The sequence below is a fragment of the Giraffa tippelskirchi genome, chromosome 4, assembly GCF_054371585.1.
Source record: "Giraffa tippelskirchi isolate mGirTip1 chromosome 4, T2T-mGirTip1v1.2.pri, whole genome shotgun sequence".
Taxonomy (NCBI): domain Eukaryota; kingdom Metazoa; phylum Chordata; class Mammalia; order Artiodactyla; family Giraffidae; genus Giraffa; species Giraffa tippelskirchi.
The window spans coordinates 43688191-43708844 of record NC_137278.1 but is presented as its reverse complement, the minus strand read 5'-3'; the positions used below and the strand labels follow the sequence as shown (position 1 = coordinate 43708844).

At 36.2% G+C, this 20654-nt stretch overlaps 1 protein-coding gene and 1 non-coding gene across 51 annotated transcripts in view; both read left to right on the top strand.

Moving 5' to 3' along the window:
* EHBP1 (EH domain binding protein 1) overlaps positions 1-20654 on the top strand; it is a 392290-nt gene that overhangs the window by 149144 nt on the left and 222492 nt on the right. For 3 of the 50 annotated variants that reach the window (XM_081588435.1, XM_081588430.1, XM_081588422.1), the window contains exon 1: positions 5440-5558. The exons of 43 other annotated variants lie outside the window; for them this stretch is intronic. Coding sequence is in view for 2 of the 7 variants with exons in the window: in XM_081588427.1 (XP_081444553.1) it covers positions 6265-6276 (12 nt within the window). In the remaining 5 variants the exon portion in view is untranslated. Of the gene's footprint in view, positions 1-4157; positions 5559-5841; positions 5947-6135; positions 6277-16346; positions 16848-17526; positions 17637-20654 lie in introns of those variants that run through there. 4 more of the 50 variants (XM_081588418.1, XM_081588425.1, XM_081588427.1 and 1 more) reach the window with 4 other exon arrangements.
* TRNAC-ACA (transfer RNA cysteine (anticodon ACA)) lies at positions 18310-18381 on the top strand. The gene has a single exon. It is a non-coding gene; the product is annotated as a tRNA-Cys (tRNA).

Genomic DNA, 20654 nt, shown 5'->3' with positions numbered 1-20654 from the left:
CCACCTGATTCTCAGCTAGGACAGTTGGTTGTCCATGAGGTTGAAGTGTAAATAGATGACACATTCATATCTATCACACCGTTTAAAAAATATTTTTTAAAAATACAGTTGACCCTTGAACAACTTGGGGGTTAATTTGCTTATAATTTATGGCTGGCACTTGTTTATCTCCAGTTCCTCTGAATCTAAGGATTCAACCAGTAGTAGGACTGTCCCTGTAGTACTGTAGTACTTAACAATTGAAAAATATCCTTGTATAAATGGACTGCGGAAGTTCGAACCCATGTTGTTCAAGGCTAACTGTACATTTGATCACTTTAATTGAAGATACTTGCCATCAGTTTACTTATTCACTGATGCTGTTTTCCTCATTAGAGATTTGAGCCCTGGTTTTTTATTTTTTTCATACAACTGGTAACAAATTTATTAAACTAATTTTTTTAATCATTTATACCCCTTCATATTTCATAGAGTTTATATATTTGAAGTTGACAAGTAGATTAGTTTTATATTTAACAATTAGTAAGCACCTGCTATGTGCTGGGAGTTGTATTAACCTCCAATATAATTCTTACACTGTAGTGTGTATTAGAATCTTTTGGGAGCTTGTTAAATCTTCTCAAGTGAGATCCTGGACTCTGCATTTTAACAAATCTCCCAGGTGCAGCTGCTGAAGGTGGTCTGAGGCCACACTCTGAGGAACACAGCCCAAGAGATAACTCATTAACCAGACTAAACACCTTCCTAGGAGAAGCTCACAATCTAGTGGAGATAAAACAAGAAAACATTCCCAATAATTGGTACCATATGGGGCCAGGTGCCAGTAATTCTGACTGGCTGAGGAACTAGGGAGGCTTCTCAGATTATTTAATTCCTTAATTCAGTAGGTCTCAATGTAATAGTTGGTGGAGTGTGGGGCATTTTTGCCCCCTAGGGAGCATTTGGAACTATCTAGAGATGCTCTTGATTTTCATGCTTTGCCTTGGGAGAGGCAGAAATGTGCTACTAGCATCTAATGGGTAGAGGCTAGGGATGCTGCTAAACACCCTACAATGCATAGGAACCCTTCCCTGTCCCCCTCAAAAGAGCCCAAAGAATTATTTGCTCCAAAATGCCAGTAATTTTACAGTTGAGAAACCCTGCCTTCGCTTAATCATTTTTTCTTTTATGTCTTCTGTTGCTCCCTTCTCCCCATACACACAAAGCTTTTAGAAATTATAAAAGTATTAAATAGAATAAATAATATTAAGTATGAATAGATCATTATTATAAAAGACTAAAACAGGAAATGTATAAAGTAAAAAATGTTCTCTCATAATAATTGTTCTGGACACTTTTTTCATGAAATTATATAAGCATACATATATTTTGAGGTTGTTAGGTTTCTGTTTTATTCTTAAATGGGATCATACTTTACATATTGTTTTATGACTTTTATCACAGTGTGCAGTTTCTGCACAGTTTTCCATAGTCTAGATGGATAGTTTAACCATTCTTCTGCTGATGGATGTTAAGGTAGTTTCTAGTATACTTGATGGTGTTATAAATAGCATTGCATTAAGAATTTATGCACATATACATGATGGATTCCCAGAAACAGAATTGTGCAAAAAGGACATTTAATTTCATAGTTTTATTCCTAAAGGAATATCCTCGTAATAAGCTGTTTATTTATATTTCTACCATCAGTATTTGAAATGTTTTCCATTTGTCCCTCAACAACACTGGATATTACTAGACATTAATTTTGTCACTCTAATGGGTGAAAATATCATCTTATTATCACTCTAATTTGTGTTTCCCTGATAACTAGTTAAGTTTAGTATCTTGTTTTATGTTTATTGGCCACTTATGTTTTTCTGTGAATTGCCTAAGGATCATTTCGATTGAAATGATTGTATTTTCTTACTCATTTGTAGATCTTAATGTATTCTATGCATTATTTTTTATATAGCTTGCAGATATTTTCTCCCTACTTGTCACTTTTTTTGTCACTGCAAAAGGTGTCTTTTGCCACATAGTAAGATTTTAGTATTTATATGTTCAAATGTCTTTTGTGCAGTGCAGTGTAGTGATTAAGTGTACAAACTGCAGAGCCAGGTTGCCTGTTTTCATATTTCAGCTCTTCTACTTACTAGCTCTGTAACCTTGGGCAAGTTATTTAACCTTTTTGTGCCTTGGTTTCTATCTTTAAAATGAAGTAGTTATATTATTTACCTCTGGATTGTTGTGAAGGACAAATGAGATCTTATAGTAAAGCACTTAGAAAATGCCTAATACAACATAAATATCTGTAAGAAGTAATTTCTGTTGTTATTTCTGCTAGTGATGTGCTTTATTTTGGGAAGGCCTTCTGTGCCTCAAAATTATAAAGCTATGTCACCACACAAGAAATGATCAGCATATACCATTGGCAGAACATTATCAGAGTATGAGGGGCACTTGGGGAGAGATGGTTGATTTTTCTTCATATAGAATCAGAGACAATATCCCAAAGAACTTTGCCATGTTAAAGAGTTTTACCTTTATCCTGGAAGCAGAGAAAAACTTTGACAAATTATAGACATGAAATAGTCATATAAAGATACTTCTCAAACCATTGTGAAAGTAGAAAATAGCAGTAGATGCTGCATGATTGAGAAACAAACTTTTGCAGTAAGCCACTGAAATGTGGGACTTCCCTGGTGGCTTAGATGGTAAAGTGTCTGCCTACAATGCGGGAGACCCAGGTTCGATCCCTGGGTCGGGAAGATCCTCTGGAGAAGGAAATGGCAACCCACTCCAGTACTCTTGCCTGGAAAATGCCATGGATGAAGGAGCCTGGTAGGCTACAGTGTATGGTGTTGCAAAGAGTCAGACACGACTGAGCAACTTCACTTTAGTGAAATAAGTATGAATGTAAAGAATTAACTTAGAATTTTCACCTGGTTATTGCTTATAATAAGAAAAGTTGGAAACAATCGCAGTGTCCAAAAATAGATTAAATTGTAATGTCCATACAATGGACATTTCTGGCCATTTTAAATAGCATCATGGCAAAATATTTATTAATATAGAAGTATATTCATTGTATTTTAATGAAAAGAGTAATGTATAAAAGAATATGTAATATCCAATTTTTCTGTAAATACAACTAAACTAGGAAAACAAATAACAGTATAAAAATGCTTAGCTCTAGGCCTGGGATTATATATAATTTTCACATGCTGTTTTTTTTTTTTACTTCTCTGTGTTTTATTTTTTTACAGTGAACCTGCATTATTTGTGTACTAGGGAAAATATAAGGTTTCTAAATCATGAGATTAAAAGACAAAGCAGGAAAATATTAAATGTGCTAGCAACAAAAGTGGCAACAAATGGCTAACATGTTCAATATTTAAAGAGCTCCAGAAATACTTTTTAAGGGTATGATTAGTTTTATAAAAGAGAAAGTATAGATTGCTAATAAACAAATATATTCAAGGTCATGAATCATCAAAGAAATGCAAATTAAATCAGTGAGATACAAATTTTCTCTTAACATTTTAGCAAAAATTTAGAAATATGTAATAGTGCAGTTGTGGTTGTGGTGAATGAAACTAGCAGTGTTACACATGGTACTTAGCTTGGTTTCTTTGCAAAGCATTCAAATTGTTATTGTTTAGTCACTAAGTCATGTCCAGCCAACTCTTTTGCTACCCCGTGGGACTGTAGCCCACCAGCATCCTCTGTCCATGGAATTCTCCAGGAAAGAATACTAAAGTGAGTTGCTATTTTCTTCTCCAGGGGATCATCCCGACCCAAGGATTGAACCCACGACTCCTGCATTGGCAGGTGGATTCTTTACCACTGAGCCACCTGGGAAGCCCAAAGCATTCAAATACTTTACTCAAAAATTCCATTTCTACAAATCAGTCCTATGAAACAGTCGGAAATGCCAAAAGTACTTTGGGCATAAAAATGTTTATTGCAGTGTCATTTCTAAGTGACAAATATGAAGTGACATATGGTAATAGGGTACAGTTGTGTAAATTTGTGGTGTAACCATACTTCAGAATATATGTACAACTTCTAAAATTTTGGTTTACAAATTTATAATGTTAACTTTAAAAAACAAAAGCTTTTACAGACAGTATTATCTTAACAATTTAAAAAAAGACTAGAGAAAATATTTCAAAATATGAGCGGTGGTTTTCAGATTTGGTAAAGTTTTGAGTGATTTCTTTTTTTGTACTTCTCTCTGTGTTTATAATTTTCTATGACAAATTTTCTCATAGCCAGAAAAAAAGGTATAGCATTAAAAAAAGTGGTCCAGGAACTTCTCTGATAGTCCAGTAGCTATGACTCCACACTCCCAATGCAGAGGTTGTAGGTTTGATCCCTGGTCAGGGAACTAGATCCTGCATGCCGAAATAAAGATGGAAGATCCCCTTGCAGCAGCTGAAACCTGGCACGGTCAAATAAATATATAAATATAATTTTTAAAGTGGTTACTCTCAAAGATATTTGACTTAAATACTTTAACTTGTATTTTTGTATATACCTAGAGTTTCCCTCTATTTGAGGAGGTTGAGGTTTTTTATTTGTATATTTTTAGAGGGGTTTTAGATTTTATTCTAAAATCAGTAATTTTTATAAATGTTTTTAAGTACATATCTAAACTGATTTTTAATGTTGATTCTGTCAATTTACATTTGTGCTACCAAACTCTCTTCCATCCAGCCATCTAAGTTGGTTATTTTAGCTGACATGGTTTCTAATTAAGTCTTTGTGGTTGAGCGAGCTCCTTATGGCATGTCTGCTTTAGCATTTAATTGCTCCATGAACTCCAAATTAAATTCTGTAGTATCCCATTTTGGTCTGCTGAGGAAGCAAAGATCTTTTCGGCATAGCCCAAGAAATACAGTGCTGTGACAGCTCAAAGGACGTAGCATCACAATTTTGAAAAAGTTAGAACAGTTTGACTTCTAGATTGACTTTTTATCATTTTAAAATGAAGTTTAAAGTGTCATCACAGAGTTAAATGGAGAATGTGAGACACTAATAGGCTCTCAACAAGTATTTGTAGAATAAAGTCAAATAGTTAACCTTGATATTGTATTGTACCAAATTATCTTGATTTAGAAAGGATGAAGTCTTGGGAGTTTTTAGGTTGAATTTTAATAAAAAGTATCAGGAAACAAGTGTGATAACTCTGTTAGAGATGATATAAAGTGTTTTTGCACTGGGGTGACAGATTAAGAGACTTTGAAAGCCTCATCTAGTTCCACATTATCTCATTTGACAGTTTTGGTTCTTGAATCAGTAGAGAAACTGGCTGTTTACACCAATACTTGGGCATGTTAGTTCTTTAATCAGAAGTAATTCAGATAGTCATAAGACAGAGGGCAAGATCTAATAACTGAGACTTTTAAACGTTAGTTTGATCACACATCTTTAGAATGCTGTTTTGAATTCTAGCTACCTGTCACTTCATTGCTTGGTATGCTGACTCAGTAGTACAGAATCAGAACAGAATTTAGAGTTCTGATGGACAAGAATGAACAGATTCCAGCATTAGACCATGAGATTCCAGAAAGGTATGTGCTACAAGCATTGATTTACCATTTGGTACTTACTGCTTGCTTAAGATGATGCTGAGACATAGCATCTAAGCAGGCCAAATGAGAGTGGCATGATTTTATTGATGATCACAGGTTCACATACAGAGAATTCCAATAAAATAAATTCTTAAGCAATTCCAATAAAATAAATTCTTAAATCCTAATAAGTCATTACGAATTACTCAATTGAAGAGTTTAGATCAGTGTGAAAGAAGTGAACCTAGTTTTAATGGTTATTTTTCTTAATCAAAACATTCAGTTCTAGTCTTGCAAGATTCAAATGAAGAATTCTGCTTCTGGCAATGTAACAGACTAGATTGCATGGGAATCAATAGTTTGTTTGGGAAAACAGCTATAAAGTCAGGTAAAATATGACCAAATGATCTTTATAAATGCATTCTTGAAGTGACACAGATAAAGAGAACCCAGAAGTCTTTTTTTTTTTTTTTTTTAAGTTGAAAGCAGGACGTCTACAAGATAAGCATTCATTGTAGTTTTCCCACTGAGGATTTCTGCTAAACCCATAATTTACCACTTTTACCACTGCATGAAGGTGCAGAAAAAGTCGGGCTTCTCCCATTCCCCCAAGATGGAACATCTTCTTCTTGTTGCGTGAAATTGACATCCCAGAACTGTGCCATCAGTGTACGGATGAAGAAGAGATTAATTCACTGCACAGAAGATGAAAAGGAAGGTTGCCTTTTGTATCCTTATCATTAGTGAGTAGAAGGAATATCATCCTTGAAAATTTTTAGCAAGGATTTAGCTTTCATATGAGTTTCACTTAAATACATTCTTGATGTTATAGTGAAATTATTAATTTGATTAAAATTTTATCCCTTAAGTATTAGTTTTTTAAATATTCTTTGTGACAAAAATAAGTATGCATAAAGCAGTTGTTCTGAACTGCAAAGGACAGAGTTAATTCAAGAAAAAGCACTTGTGTGACTGAGTTGTAAGCTAAACTAAACACATTTTTATCCTGGAACATCACTTTTACTTAAAAAAACAACTAAGAGATAAACTTGTTATTCACACTTGGATATTTATTTGGTGAACATTTTCTTGAAATTGAACACAGTGAACCTGCAACTTAAATGTTAAGTGACTGAAATTATTTGTTGCCAATGATAAAATTCAAGCTTTGAAGTGAAAATTCTAATTGTGAAAAACTCACACTCACCATGTTAAATCTGATAGTTTCCAATGCTTAAAGATACATGATGTAAAAGGTAGTGATAAAAGCAAATGTAGTTATTTTGGTATTGTATGATGAAATGCTTCAACATGTATAGTACCTCCATAATTTATAGAATTAGCATTTTTCAAATGACCAAATTATATGATGTTACAGAATCTTGCATGAGTAAAAAAGTCATACAACATACATGTTACAGCATTGGATTTTAATTTAACAGAGTTTGAAAACTTTATCGCTGTGGTTTCAGATTCCATATTACTATTAACCTTTCAGAAACTACCACTGTGGAGTTTTGATATAGTATCAAAGAAGACCTCAGGTTATTTGCAAATGTCATTAAAATACCCCTCCTTTCCAGCTACGTATCTGTATAAGGCTGGATTTTTTAAAATATACTTTAACCAGAACAACATGTCACACAGATTGAATATGAGAGTAGATATGAGAATCTAGATGTCTGCTAACTGTACACTAGAGAGATTTTGGGAAGATCCCCCGGAGGAGGACATGGCAGTCCACTCTGGTATTCTTCCCTGGAGAATCCCATGGACAGAGGAGCCTGGCAGACTATAGGCCATAGGGTCACAAAGAGCCAGACATGACTGAAGTGACTTAGCACAGAGAGATTTTAGAGACATTTACACATTAAGACATTTGTAAACGTGTAAAACAGTGACAGTCTTCTCATTAAATCATTTTGTATAGAGAGTATACAGAAAGTAACAGGCCTATATGAAATCACTAAGGAATTCTACCAAACAGTTAAGGGAGAAATTACACCAATTCTCTACAGTGTCTTTCAGAGGGTAGGCACAGAGAGAATATTTCTTAACTTATTCTATGAGGGTAGCATTACTCTATGACCAAACCAAACAAGGACATGACTAAGAAAAGAATCTACGTACTAATTGCTCTTTTAAACATAGATATAAAAATATTAAGCAAAATATTAGCAAATTGAACCCAAGTATAAAAAGAATTATATACCACCATCAAATAGGTTTTATCTCAGGTATGCAGACCTGATTCAGCATCTGAAATCAGTTGATGTAATTCACCACACCAACAGATTAAAAAAGAAAAATCCACATGAGTATATCAATAGATGCAGAAAAAGCATTTAATAGAATCCATCAGCCATTATGAGCTTCCCTTGTAGCTCAGTCTTATGGTAAAGAATCTGCCTGCAGTGCAGGAGACCCGGGTTCGATCCCTGGGTTGGGAAGATCCCCTGGAGAAGGAAAAGGCAACCCACTCCAGTATCCTTGCCTGGAAAATCTCATGGCCAGAGGCATCTGGTGGGCTGCAGTCCATGGGGTCGCAGAGTTTGGCACGACTGAGCGACTAACACTTATCAGCCATTAATGATAAAAACTCTCAGCTAGCTAGGAATAGAGGGGAACTTCCTGAACTAAATAAAGAATATCTACAAAAACCCTATAGCTAACATCATACTTGATGGTGAGAAACTCAAAGCTTTCCCACCAAGATCCAGTACAAAGCAAAGATGTCCCCTTTCACTGCTTCTTTCCAACATCATAATGAAGTCCTTGCTGATGCAATAAGAGAGGACAAGGAAATTAAAAGTATACAGATTGGGAAGGAAGATATAAAACTTTGTTCACAGAATACGTGATCATCTATGTAGAAAATCTGAAAGAATCAACAAAAAATCGCCTACAACTAATAAGTTGTTATAGCAAGGTTGCAGGATACAAGGTTTATATATAAAAGTAATTTATTTTCCTATATACTAACATTTAACAAAGGGAATTTGAAACTAAAAGCATAATTCCATTTATATTAGCATCCTCCAAATGAAACACTTAGCAACAAATCTAACAAAATATGTACACGACCTATATGAGGAACACTACAAAACTCTGATGAACAAAATCAAAGAACTAAAGTTGAGAAATACTCCATGTTCAAGAATAGAAAGACTGAATATTGTCAAGATGTCACTTCTTTCCAACTTGATCTATAGATTCAAGGCAATCCCAATGAAAATATCAGCAAGTTATATTATGGATATCAACAAACTGATTATAAAATTATATGGAGAGGCAAAGACCAACATAGTAGTGAAAAAGAACAAAGTTGGAATACCAACACTACCTGAATTCAAGGCTTACTACAAAGCTATAGCAGTCAAGACAGTGTGATATTGATAACGGATTAGACAAATAATCATTGGAAAAGAATAGAGAGCCCAGAAAAAGGCCCTCATACATGTAGTCAACTGGTCTGTGACAAAGGAGCGACACAGAACAAAGATAATCCTTTCATGGTGCTGGAACAACTGGATATCCATTTCCAAATATATAGATCTAGACAGAAAATATACACCCTCCATAAAAATTAACTCAAGTGGATCATAGACTGAAATGTAAAATGCAAAACAATAAAACCCTGAGATGATTACACAGGAGAAAACCTATATGACCTTGGGCAGGATGATATCTTTTTAGATATGACACCAAAGGTATGATTCATGAAAGAAATAATGGATAAACTGGACTTCATCAAAATTGAAAGCTCTTGTTTTGCTAAAGACAGTGTCAAGAGAATGAGAAGACAAATCACAAACAAAATATTTGCAAAAGACACATGTGATAAAGTACTGTTGTCCAAATATATAAAGAACAGTAAGAAGATGCTGCTGCTGCTAAGTCGCTTCAGTCGTGTCCGACTCTGTGCGACCCCATAGACAGCAGCCCACCAGGCTTCCCCGTCCCTGGAATTCTCCAGGCAAGAACACTGGAGTGGATTGCCATTTCCTTCTCCAATGCATGAAAGTGAAAAGTGAAAGTGAAGTCGCTCAGTTGCATCCAACTCTTAGCGATCCCATGGACTGTAGCCTACCAGGCTCCTCCATCCATGGGATTTTCCAGGCAAGAGTACTGGAGTGGGGTGCCATTGCCTTCTCCAAGTAAGAAGATAAGCAAACTCAATTCAAAAAATGGGGCAAAGGAGACACCTCCGCAAAGAAGATATTTTTGTTGTTGTTGTTGTTCTTCTTCTTAACTTACTAAGTCATGTACAACTCTTTGTGACCCCATGGAATGCAGCATACCAGTTTCCTCTATCCTCCAGTGTCTCCTGGAGTTTGCTTAATTGCATGTCCATTGAGTCCATGGTGCTATCTAACCATCTCATGCTCTGCCATCTGCTTCTCCTTTTGCCTTCAATCTTTTCCAGTATCCAGGTCTTTTCCAGTGAGTCAACTCTTCATAGCAGGTGGCCCAAGTGTTGGAGCTTCAGCTTCAGCATCAGTCTTTCCAGAGAATATTCAGAGTTGATTTCTTTTTAAGATTGACTAGTTTGATATCCTTGCAATACAAGGGACTTTCAAGAGTCTTCTGCAGCACCTCAGTTCAAAAGCATCAATTCTTTGGCACTCAGCCTTTTTTATGGTCCAGCTCTCACATCCATACATAAGACATACAGATAGCAAATAGGCTTATGAAAAAATGCTCCACATCATATGTTATTAGGGAAATGCAAATTAAAGCAATGAGATACTACCACACACCTATTAGAATGGCCAAAATCTGTCACACTCACAGTATGGAGAGCATGTGGAGCAACGGGGACTCTCATGCATTGCTGGTGGGAATGCAAAATGATACAGCCACCTTGGTACAGTTTGGCACTTTCTTACAAAATGAAGCATACTCTTACCATATGATCCAGCAATCACACTCCTTGATATTTACCCAAACGAAATGAAAACCGTTGTCCACACAAAAACCTGCACATGGATGTTTATAGCAACTTTATTCATAATTGCCAAAACTTGAAGCAACCAAGATGTTCTTCAGTAGATGAATGGATAAACTGTGGTACATATCGACAATAGAATATTATTCAGCGTTAAAAAGAAAAGCCATGGAGGAGCCTTAAATGCATATTACTAAATGAAAGAAGCCAATTTGAAAAGGCTACATACGGTATGATAGCAACTAATTGATGTTCTGGAAAAGGCAAAACTATGGAGACAGTGAAAAGATTGTTGGTTGCCAGGGGTGGGGAGTGGAGGAGATGAATAAGCAGAACACAGATGATGATTAGGGCCGTGAAATACCCTGTATATCATAGTGTAGCTATATGATTCATTATAAATTTGTCCAAATTAATAGAATGTACAGACCACAAGTGAACCCTAAAGTAAAGTATGGATTTTGGGTGATTATGATATGTCAATGGAGGTTCATCTGTGGTAAACAATGTACCATTCTGGTGGGTGATGTTGATAATAGGGTAGGCTATGCCTGTGTAGGAGCAGGGAATATATGGAAAATCTCTTTACTTCCCTCTCAGTTTTGTTGTACACCTAAAATGCTCACAAAAAAATAAAGTTTTAAAAAAGAAACTATATTTATTCTTCATAAAAATCTGTTAACACGTTTATTAATTATGTTTGAGTGAATGAAATATTTTTAAAATTTCTGATATTTAATTTTTAATAGGGAAAATATTGATAGGTATAACCCACACAAACAAAAGCTCTTTGTAGTTCTCAATTAAAGCATGTAAAAGGGTCTTGAGATAAAAACACTTGAGAACCATTCATCTAAACTCTCCCGTAAAAGAGATTATCAGACTAGATTCAAAAATTTCCTGGATATATGCTATTTATAAGAGATAATCCTAAAATAAAAGAAAGTTGTGTTTGAAGGGGGAAAGGGAGCCTGTCACAAAGTCTGTGAACAGCTTCTTGATTTTTTCACTTTATTTCTTGATTTGTGTCCTTTAGGAAATGTTCCATGACCTCATATTTGAAATTTCTACTCCTCTGCTTGGTCCTTATCACATAAGGAAATACAGTGATCTGGTGAAATAGGTGACTTTGCTTAAAAATGATCCTGTTGTGAAAGTGGACGGCAGTGTATGCATACCAGTTAAATACTTTTAAAGGCCCATGAACAATTACAAAAATTGATCATAAGTCAGGCCATAAAGCCTGTCTTAATAAATTTTGGAAATTAACATTATAAAGACTGTATTCTGTGACCCTACATCAATTAGACAGTAGTCATTACATAAAGATAAGTGGAAAGACTCCATATAGAAGAAAAAAGTTTATAAGCATCTTGAGAATCAAAAAACTTATAATGAAATTCAGATTAGAAAATATTTACAGAATAACAAAAATAATTCATACTAAAATGTGAGACATATTTAAAGCAATGCTTAGAGAAATACATAGTCTTAAATGCTTACATTAGGAAAGAAGAGATGCTCAGGATTCAGAAGTTATAACAATATACCATGGAAAACAGGAGGAAGGAAATAATGAAGATTAGCAGAAACTGCTGAAATAGAAATATACATTCACTCCAAAGGATCAAGAAAGCTAGATGATTTGGAAAGCCTGTTGAAAGAGACAACTTATAGCAAGCTTTATCTAGGAACAAAAGAGTGTGAGAAGGCACAATTAGTACTGTGAATAAAGAAATGTACAAAACTATAAATTCTGCTGAGATTAAAATAGTAAAAAGATATTTTAAATAGTTTTATGACACTAAATATGAAATATTGGGTAAAAAGTGTAAATTCTAAGCAGAGGTAGGATACTTATCTAAACTGATTTAGGAAGGCATTGTACATCTGAATGGCTTGAATGCTTCTGTAATCATTAAAGAAATTGTATCAGTAATTAGAAACCCTCCCTGAGAGGAAACAGGCTCACATAATTTTGGATTTTTAAAAAATGTTTTCCAGAAATGTGGAGTTCCTTTAATTTTAGAAAATTTACTAATATACTACATTATTCTGCCATAAATTCAAGGTTTAAAAAATCTTAAATTATTCCAAAAGATAAAGCTTTGGTAATTAAGGCAATATTGTCTTGTGAGGTTCGAACAGTTGGCTAGTGGTACAGAATGATCGATCATTGACCTGTATATGCAAACAAGATTTTTTGTAGAGTGGGCATTGTAGGTAGGGGAAAGGAGGCATATATATGGACTATTTAATAAACTGTGCCATGATACTTATTTATCAATGATTTTTTAAAAAAGGAAATTGGATTCCTATCTGAAAACTTACACAAAAATTAATTCCATGTGGCAATGACTCTTAAATATGAAAGCAGAGGTATAAAAGTTTTAAACAAGTGGGGAGAAAGCTTTATAACCTCAGAGTTGGGAAGATTTTCTCAAACAAAATGCAAACCCACAAACCATAAAGGAAGAGGCTGACTTTGAAATTGGATTCATTTGAAAGATTCCACAGAGAGTGAAAATACAAGCTAAAAACTGAAAGAAGATGTTTGTAGTGCATATAAGTGATTGTGCTCAACATGTATTCAGTACCAGAATGCATATGTAATTAGTCAGTAACCAAAAGATAAAAAGCATGGTAAGAAAAAGTATAAAAGATTTCACGGAAGAGGAAACATGTGGCCAGTAAACTATGAAAGGATAATCGATGCATTAGTAATCAGGGGAATGCAATTAAGACTATAATGAGGTAATATTTAATCATCTCAGATTGGTGAAAATGGAATGAGGTAATATTTAATTATCTCAGATTGGTGAAAATGAGAAAGAAAGAAAATTCCAAGTGTTGGTAAATGTGGAGCAATGGAAACACTTAGGGACTGTAAATTAATAAAGCCACTTTGGATTACAATTTGACATTTTCTGGTAAAGTTGAACATGAACATATCCCGTGACCCATTCTAGAAATATGTGCTAGGTGAATTCTTATGTGTGTGCATGAGGATGTAGACATAAGAATATTTTTTATTGGAATATAGTTGTTTTACAGTATTGTGTTAGTTTCTGTTGTACAGCAGTGTGAATCAGCCATGTGTATACATATATCCCCTCTCACTTAAGCCTCCCTCCCATCCACCCCCATCTTGTCCCTCTAGGTCATCACAAAACACCAATTTGAGCTCCTTATGATATACAGCTTCCTGCCAGCTATCTATTTTACACATAGTAGTGTATATATGGTGGTTTAGTCAGACTATAGCCTGCCAGGCTCCTCTGTCAATTGGATTCTCCAGGAAGGAATACTGGAGTGGGTTGCCATTTCCTTCTTGAGTGTTTATTTATAGACGTAATAATACTGAGAGCTTTGTTTTTAATTCCAGATAAATAAATAAACCTCAAGCAACCATGTTCATCAACAGTAAAATGGATAGGTAAACTGTAGGGTATTCATGTAATAAAATACTAGGAACAATGAAATTTAATGAATTACAGTTTTACACATCACCATGTTCATGGGGTTAATGGGGTTCTGTGTGGATCACAATAAACTGTGGAAAATTCTGAAAAAGATGGGAATACTAGACCACCTGACCTGCCTCTTGAGAAATCTGTATGCAGGTCAGGAAGCAACAGTTAGAACTGGACATGGAACAACAGACTGGTTCCAAATAGGAAAAGGAGTACGTCAAGGCTGTATATCGTCACCCTGCTTATTTAACTTATATGCAGAGTACATCATGAGAAACGCTGGGCTGGAGGAAACACAAGCTGGAATCAAGATTGCCCGGAGAAATATCAATAACCTCAGATATGTGGATGACACCACCCTTATGGCAGAAAGTGAAGAAGAACTAAAAAGCCTCTTGATGACAGTGAAAGAGGAGAGTGAAAAAGTTGGCTTAAAGCTCAACATTCAGAAAACTAAGATCATGGCATCCAGTCCCATCATTTCATTGCAAATAGATGGGGAAACAGTGGCTGACTTTATTTTTCTGGGCTCCAAAATCACTGCAGATGGTGACTGCAGCCATGAAATTAAAAGTCGCTTACTCCTTGGAAGGGAAGATATGACCAACCTAGACAGCATATTTAAAAGCAGAGACATAACTTTGCCAACAAAGGTCTGTCTAGTCAAGGCTATGGTTTTTCCAATAGTCATATATGGATGTGAGAGTTGGACTATAAAGAAAGCTTGAGTGCCAAAGATTTGATGCTTTTGAACTGTGGTGTTGGAGAAGACTCTTGAGAGTCCCTTGGACTTCAAGGAGATCCGACCAGTCCATCCTAAAGGAGATCAGTCCTGAGTGTTCATTGGAAGAACTGATGTTGAAGCTGAAACTCCAATGCTTTGGCCACGTGTTGTGAAGAGTTGACTCATTTGAAAAGACCCTGATGCTGGAAAAGATTGAAGGCAGGAGGAGAAGGGGACAGAGGATGAGATGGTTGCATGGCATCACCGACTCAATGGACATGAGTTTGGGTAAACTCCGGGAGCTAGTGATGGACAGGGAGGCCTGGTGTCCTGTGGTTCATGGGGTCACAAAGAGTTGGACACGACTGAGTGACTGAACTGAACTGACATCATCATGGATAAATATCAAGAACTTAATGAGACTTGCCTGGTGATACAATGGATAAGAATCCACCTGCCATGAAGTGATGGGACCAGATGCCATGATCTTAGCTTTTTGAAAGCTGATATTTGAGCCAGCTTTTTCACTCTCATTGTTCATTTTACTATTCGTTAAGTAGTACTTGTATGTTTTTTACTTTAGTGTGTGTGATGTATTTCAAAAATTTTTTTAAAAACTCTCAAATGATAATGTCATTAGTTTAATTTTCAGTGTGTTGTAAAAAACCTGATAATAAGGTGTAATACTTGACAGAATTTTTAGAACATTTTTTGTAATAAATCTCTGAACAATCATAAAATCTAAGTAAGATCCTTCTCTCCTTACATGGGAGAAAGTTGAATTTCTAGCAGATGGTTTACTGTCACATTTTAATAGGTAGAGAAAATCAGTCAAATATAACACAAGAGGCATTATATTAATTATATTTATTTTGAGATTCATAATGAGCTATTCTGTAAGAAGACCCTAACTTGAATAATTTGGACAAAAGATTTGTCCAACTTCTTACACTTAACTATGTGTCCTGCTATCATTATGTTATGTATTGTTAGTTTTAGGAGGGTGTAGTAAGATTTACTATTTGTTTCTTTTTTTATTTTGGTAAAATCTACCTTGTTTAAAAAATATTTGTAAAGAAGTCTTAAGTCTTGTGAGACTATATTTATTCGCTTTATAACCAGTTCATTCCTAATTAGAAAAGTTATTATAAATCTTTTCCCTCTTATGCTGTACAGAGAAAACATTTATTCACCTGTTGCTTGTATTGTTAGGACTTGAATACCAATGAGAGTACACCGAGGTATTCATTTCAGGTTTGGTAAGAATGTCGGGGGGGTCTTTGCATGAATTTTAGTAAAGTAACTACATTATACTTTCAAGCAATCATTGAGTTACGCTTTATTTATTTTCCTCATTTTGTAATAGAGCATGGCTGTGCACAGCCCTTAGCAAGTGGCCATTACCCCACACCTGTTACCAGGCAGTGATTACTGCAGGACCATTAGTGGTCCTGCTCAGCCATTGGTCGGTGCTGCAATGGGCCCCTCTCCCAAGTGACCAACTGTCAGTGAACGACTGTGTTAGTGTTTCTGCTCAGTCATTGGTTGGTGCTTCAATGGCCCCTCCCCCAAGTGACCAGCTGTCAATGAGTGACTGTTAGTGGTCCTTCTCAGCCATTGGTCAGTGCTGCAGTGGGCCCCTCCCCCAAGCAAGCAGCTGTCAATGAATGACCATTAGTGGGGCTAGGGGCATTCAGCCAATGGTCAGCAGAGTAGTGGTCGTCATGTGGAGAGTGAAGAAAGAGACAGATCCTGGTTTTCTACCCAGGGCCCTCTAGCTCACCTGGCCTCGGGTCAGGGTGTGAACTGGAGGGCCCAAGAAACAGCCCAAGGGCTGTCCTGCTGGGCTCCAGAGCCCTCGCCAAGGCCACCCACTGGCCAGGCCTGGGCCTTGAAGCAGTGGTGAACCTCTCCTCCATCCCTGCCTGTGTGGCCAAATGGCAGTGGCAGTCTGCATAGGATGCAGTCTTCGGGACCTGGCTCCTCCCCTCCACCATTTGGGTGGCCTAAGGAGCCTGAGGGCCAGTTGGGCCCTGGGCTTCTGGCTCCCTCAGCAATGACAGCTGGATAGGGTCTGGGGACCTGGCCTTGAGGGAGCCACCAACTGAGATCTGCCTCATCAGTTAGGATCCAGACCTCAGAGGGTGAGAGTTGTGCCTTGGGAACTTGCCCTTTCTTGTCAGAACAGAGAATAACGTTTGTTTGGTGGAGGTTTACAAGAACATCGTTACCTGACCATGACCTGACCTCAAGAGCAAAGGATCTGACACCAAGAAGTGTGCAACAACTTAACCATGCCCCTCCCTTACCTTTCTTATAAAAGGGTTTTGCTGAAAGCTTTCAGGGAGTTTAGGGTTTTTAAGGCATGAGCCATACATATGCTTGCATGGCCCTCAGTAAACCTTTCTCTGTTCCAAACTCTGGTGTTCTGGTATTGTTTGGCTTCACGGTGCACCAGGCACATGAACTTGCATTTTGGTAACAATTTCAAGATTGGTGAATCTAGGTGGACTACTTATAATATTACATTAATATTAATGTAATAAGCCAGGTAAAATAGTCCATGAATATTAATAATAAATACTGTTTATTAAACATTGCTATATGCTAAAAACTCTACTAAGTATTTTCATATATTACTGCCAAGAATTTATTTAGGGCATATTTCTAGGATGAGAACTATTGATAAGGTATTCATTGTTCAACTTTACAAGGTAATGTTAAATTGCTTTCCAAAATGGCTATATCAACTGAAGCTCTGTCCTGTAGTGTTAAGAGAATTTACATTGTCCCTCATCCTCATTAACACTTGGTATTGTCCAGCTTTTGAAAATACTCACCAATCTGAGAGTGTGGGAAACTGAAGCTCAGATACGTGAAGAAATATACCAAAGATCAGCCAGAGAATACATGCTGGTCATGTTCTAATCCAGGTTTGTGTGATTACAACTATAGTAATGTAGATTTCAAAGAAATGGAAATATATAGGCTAAGTCGTTTTTATGACAGAATAGTTATGAAAAATGAGATTAAGTTTCCTTTAGTAATTTCCTTAGGGGAAATATTTCTGAAAGTATGATTTTAGATTAACTGGATCAGAATCACTTAATAGAAGAGATGGGCTTATGAGAGGGTCAAGATGGGAATTGGGAGGGGAGGTACTTATTTTTAGAAATGCCACAGATTCCTGAGCCATCTCTAGTTTAGCATCTCTTGGGGTAGGATCCAGGTATTTAAATTATCTAAAGCTGGCCTAGTTTTATTTTTTTGATGAACACTGAATAAGAACTTATGCTTTATGGATGTTGAAATAATTCCCCAAATACTGCCAGATTCACACATAAATAGCTTAGGCCCAGAGTCAGAAACTTGGCTGAATGTTTATATATAAACATTCCCTTCTTACTGACTTCAGTCATCTAACTTCCTTTCTCTAAGGGTTCCTTTTACTATTTTTTTTCCTTTGTTTTTCTCCTCTTGTCCAGCCTTCATGTGAAATGAAATAGCATTGGGACTTTGACAGTAATAATAGTAATTCTCTCTAAAGTCTCTCTGCCAGGCTGACCCCTAGTCCTTTAAGGAAGGACTATAGGATACAAATGGATTTCCCTGGTGGCTCAGATGGTAAAGCGTCTGCCTACAATGCAGGAGACCCAGGTTCAATACCTGGGTGGGGACGGTCTCCTGGAGAAGGAAATGGCAACCCACTCCAGTATTCTTGCCTGGAAAATCCCATGGACGGAGGAGCCTGGTAGGCTGCAGTCCATGGGGTTGCAAAGAGTTGGACACGACTGAGTGACTTCACTTTCCTTTCCTTTCGTATAGGATACAAAAGACATATAGCAATGTAATCAGTTATTTTATTCTTCTCTATAAAACTGATGATAACAATGATACTGTTCTTGAGTGGTGGATACAGATATAGGCCTAATGGTTATAAAAAGTGAAGATTCACAGAGCTGGAGTAGAGCCATTGAAGATCCTTATGTTTTTCTCATTATTGTTCTGGTAAAAAATGTATTTTCTATGACAGCTAATTTGAAAGAGGAAAACAATGACTGAGTTGGGTAAAGAATTATGAAAACATCACTTAGGCCCCCTTTCCTATCAAGGATACAGGCTCTAAGTGAGATCCTGTGTTAATATTAGAAACGGACACTGTAGACTCAAAAGAGTTCTGTTCTGCTTACCTGCCCAGACCTTACAAAGGGCTGATTTCATTATTGCTGAGCAATAATGAAAGCAATAGGATGTTAATCATCAAAACTCTAGATTTTGCAGGAATCATCCTTAAACTAGGCTTTCAAAATTATGTACATTTCCAAGTTATCTTAATTTTTATAGTTTGATTATTTGGTTATAAAATTAAATAATTACTTTTAAGGGATCAATGTTATATTTTGTGAAATAGATTTGTTTAACAAATATGAAAATAATATGTAGCAATTTGTATGTCACGCTTTCCAAACAGAGGCTTTAAATCCTATATTTTATGTAGTAGTAGTAGTTAGCTATTCTAAAGGTACAATGAGAGATTATTGTTCATATCAGTGTAATAAATTGATACTCTCAGATCATAGTTTTTCATTTTGCACATTGTCACAACTTTGGACCTTAATCTTATTCTTTGATTGACAGTAGCGACCAGGGAAAGAACATTTGTATTGTTTGGGACAGTCACATCTGTTCAACTTGATTCAGTTGAAGTTATTTGCATATTCTTGAGTGTTTCTTCTGAGAGATCTGAAATCCTTCTCAAGTGCTTGATGCATTTTTAAAATTCATTCATAAGGTATCTACATGCACTAATAGTTCTGTGTAATATTGCTGTGCATAATATGACAGATAAGACCACTTTTTAAAACAAGGTATTCTTTAGGGATGCTACATTACATTTTTACTTGTTCCGCTGGCAGAAATGTCAATTTTTTAAGAAAGGCCATTTTAGTATTTTGATTAAATTAGTATATCTTTCGGAGAAGGCGATGGCACCCCACTCCAGTACTCTTGCCTGGAAAATCCCATAGACAGAGGATCCTGATAGGCTGCAGTCCGTGGGGTCGCGAAGAGTCAGACACGACTAAGCGACTTCACTTTCACTTTCATGTATTGGAGGAGGAAATGGCAACCCACTCCTGCGTTCTTGCCTGGAGAATCCCAGGGACGGGGGAGCCTAGTGGGGTGCCGTCTATGGGGGTCGCACAGAGTTGGACACGACTGAAGTGACTTAGCAGCAGCAGCAGCAGTATATCTTTATTTTAGTCATGTTTGACAATCATAGGGCAAATAAAGATTTATTAAATAATAATTCAGAAGTTAATGATAGTTTCTCCTGCCTTGGTTGGGAAATCGAGTAATTTTGTAGAAAACCATTATAGAGCTTGAATGGATTTTTGTCTGGTCTCCTTATTTTACAGGGAAAATTACCAAGCCTAAAGTTTACTGACTTACTCAAAGTCACACAGCTTAGAAATTAGATCTTATTTTAGGTCTGAACTCTCAGACTAGTAAAGCCCAAGGATTGCTGGTATATGAGTTCTGGTTTACATTATTTATTAATTACTCTATGTCTTAAGATTTCTCCTTACCATTTGAACACATAGTCAAAGATTATGTCTTATTCATTTTTATATCTCTCCAGAATTGACACCATGTCTTAAACATAGTTAATGTCCAGTCATTATATTGTTGTTCTGTTTTCATTATTTTCCTAGGCTATTATGCTATAAAGAATAATTTTGGAATGAGATAGTTTATTAATAGACTATTAAGCATCTTTAATAGCAAATAGGTTTCATTTTGTGTTCCAATTTTAGTAAATTGACAGTAGCTGTGTGGAGAAGAGTTGAGATCTGCTGGGGTCATTTAGCAGTGTCTACCACAGACATACAGTCAGAGAAATGAGCTCTTTCTAATTTGATTTATGTCATCTTAGCGGGGGGAAGAGAGAA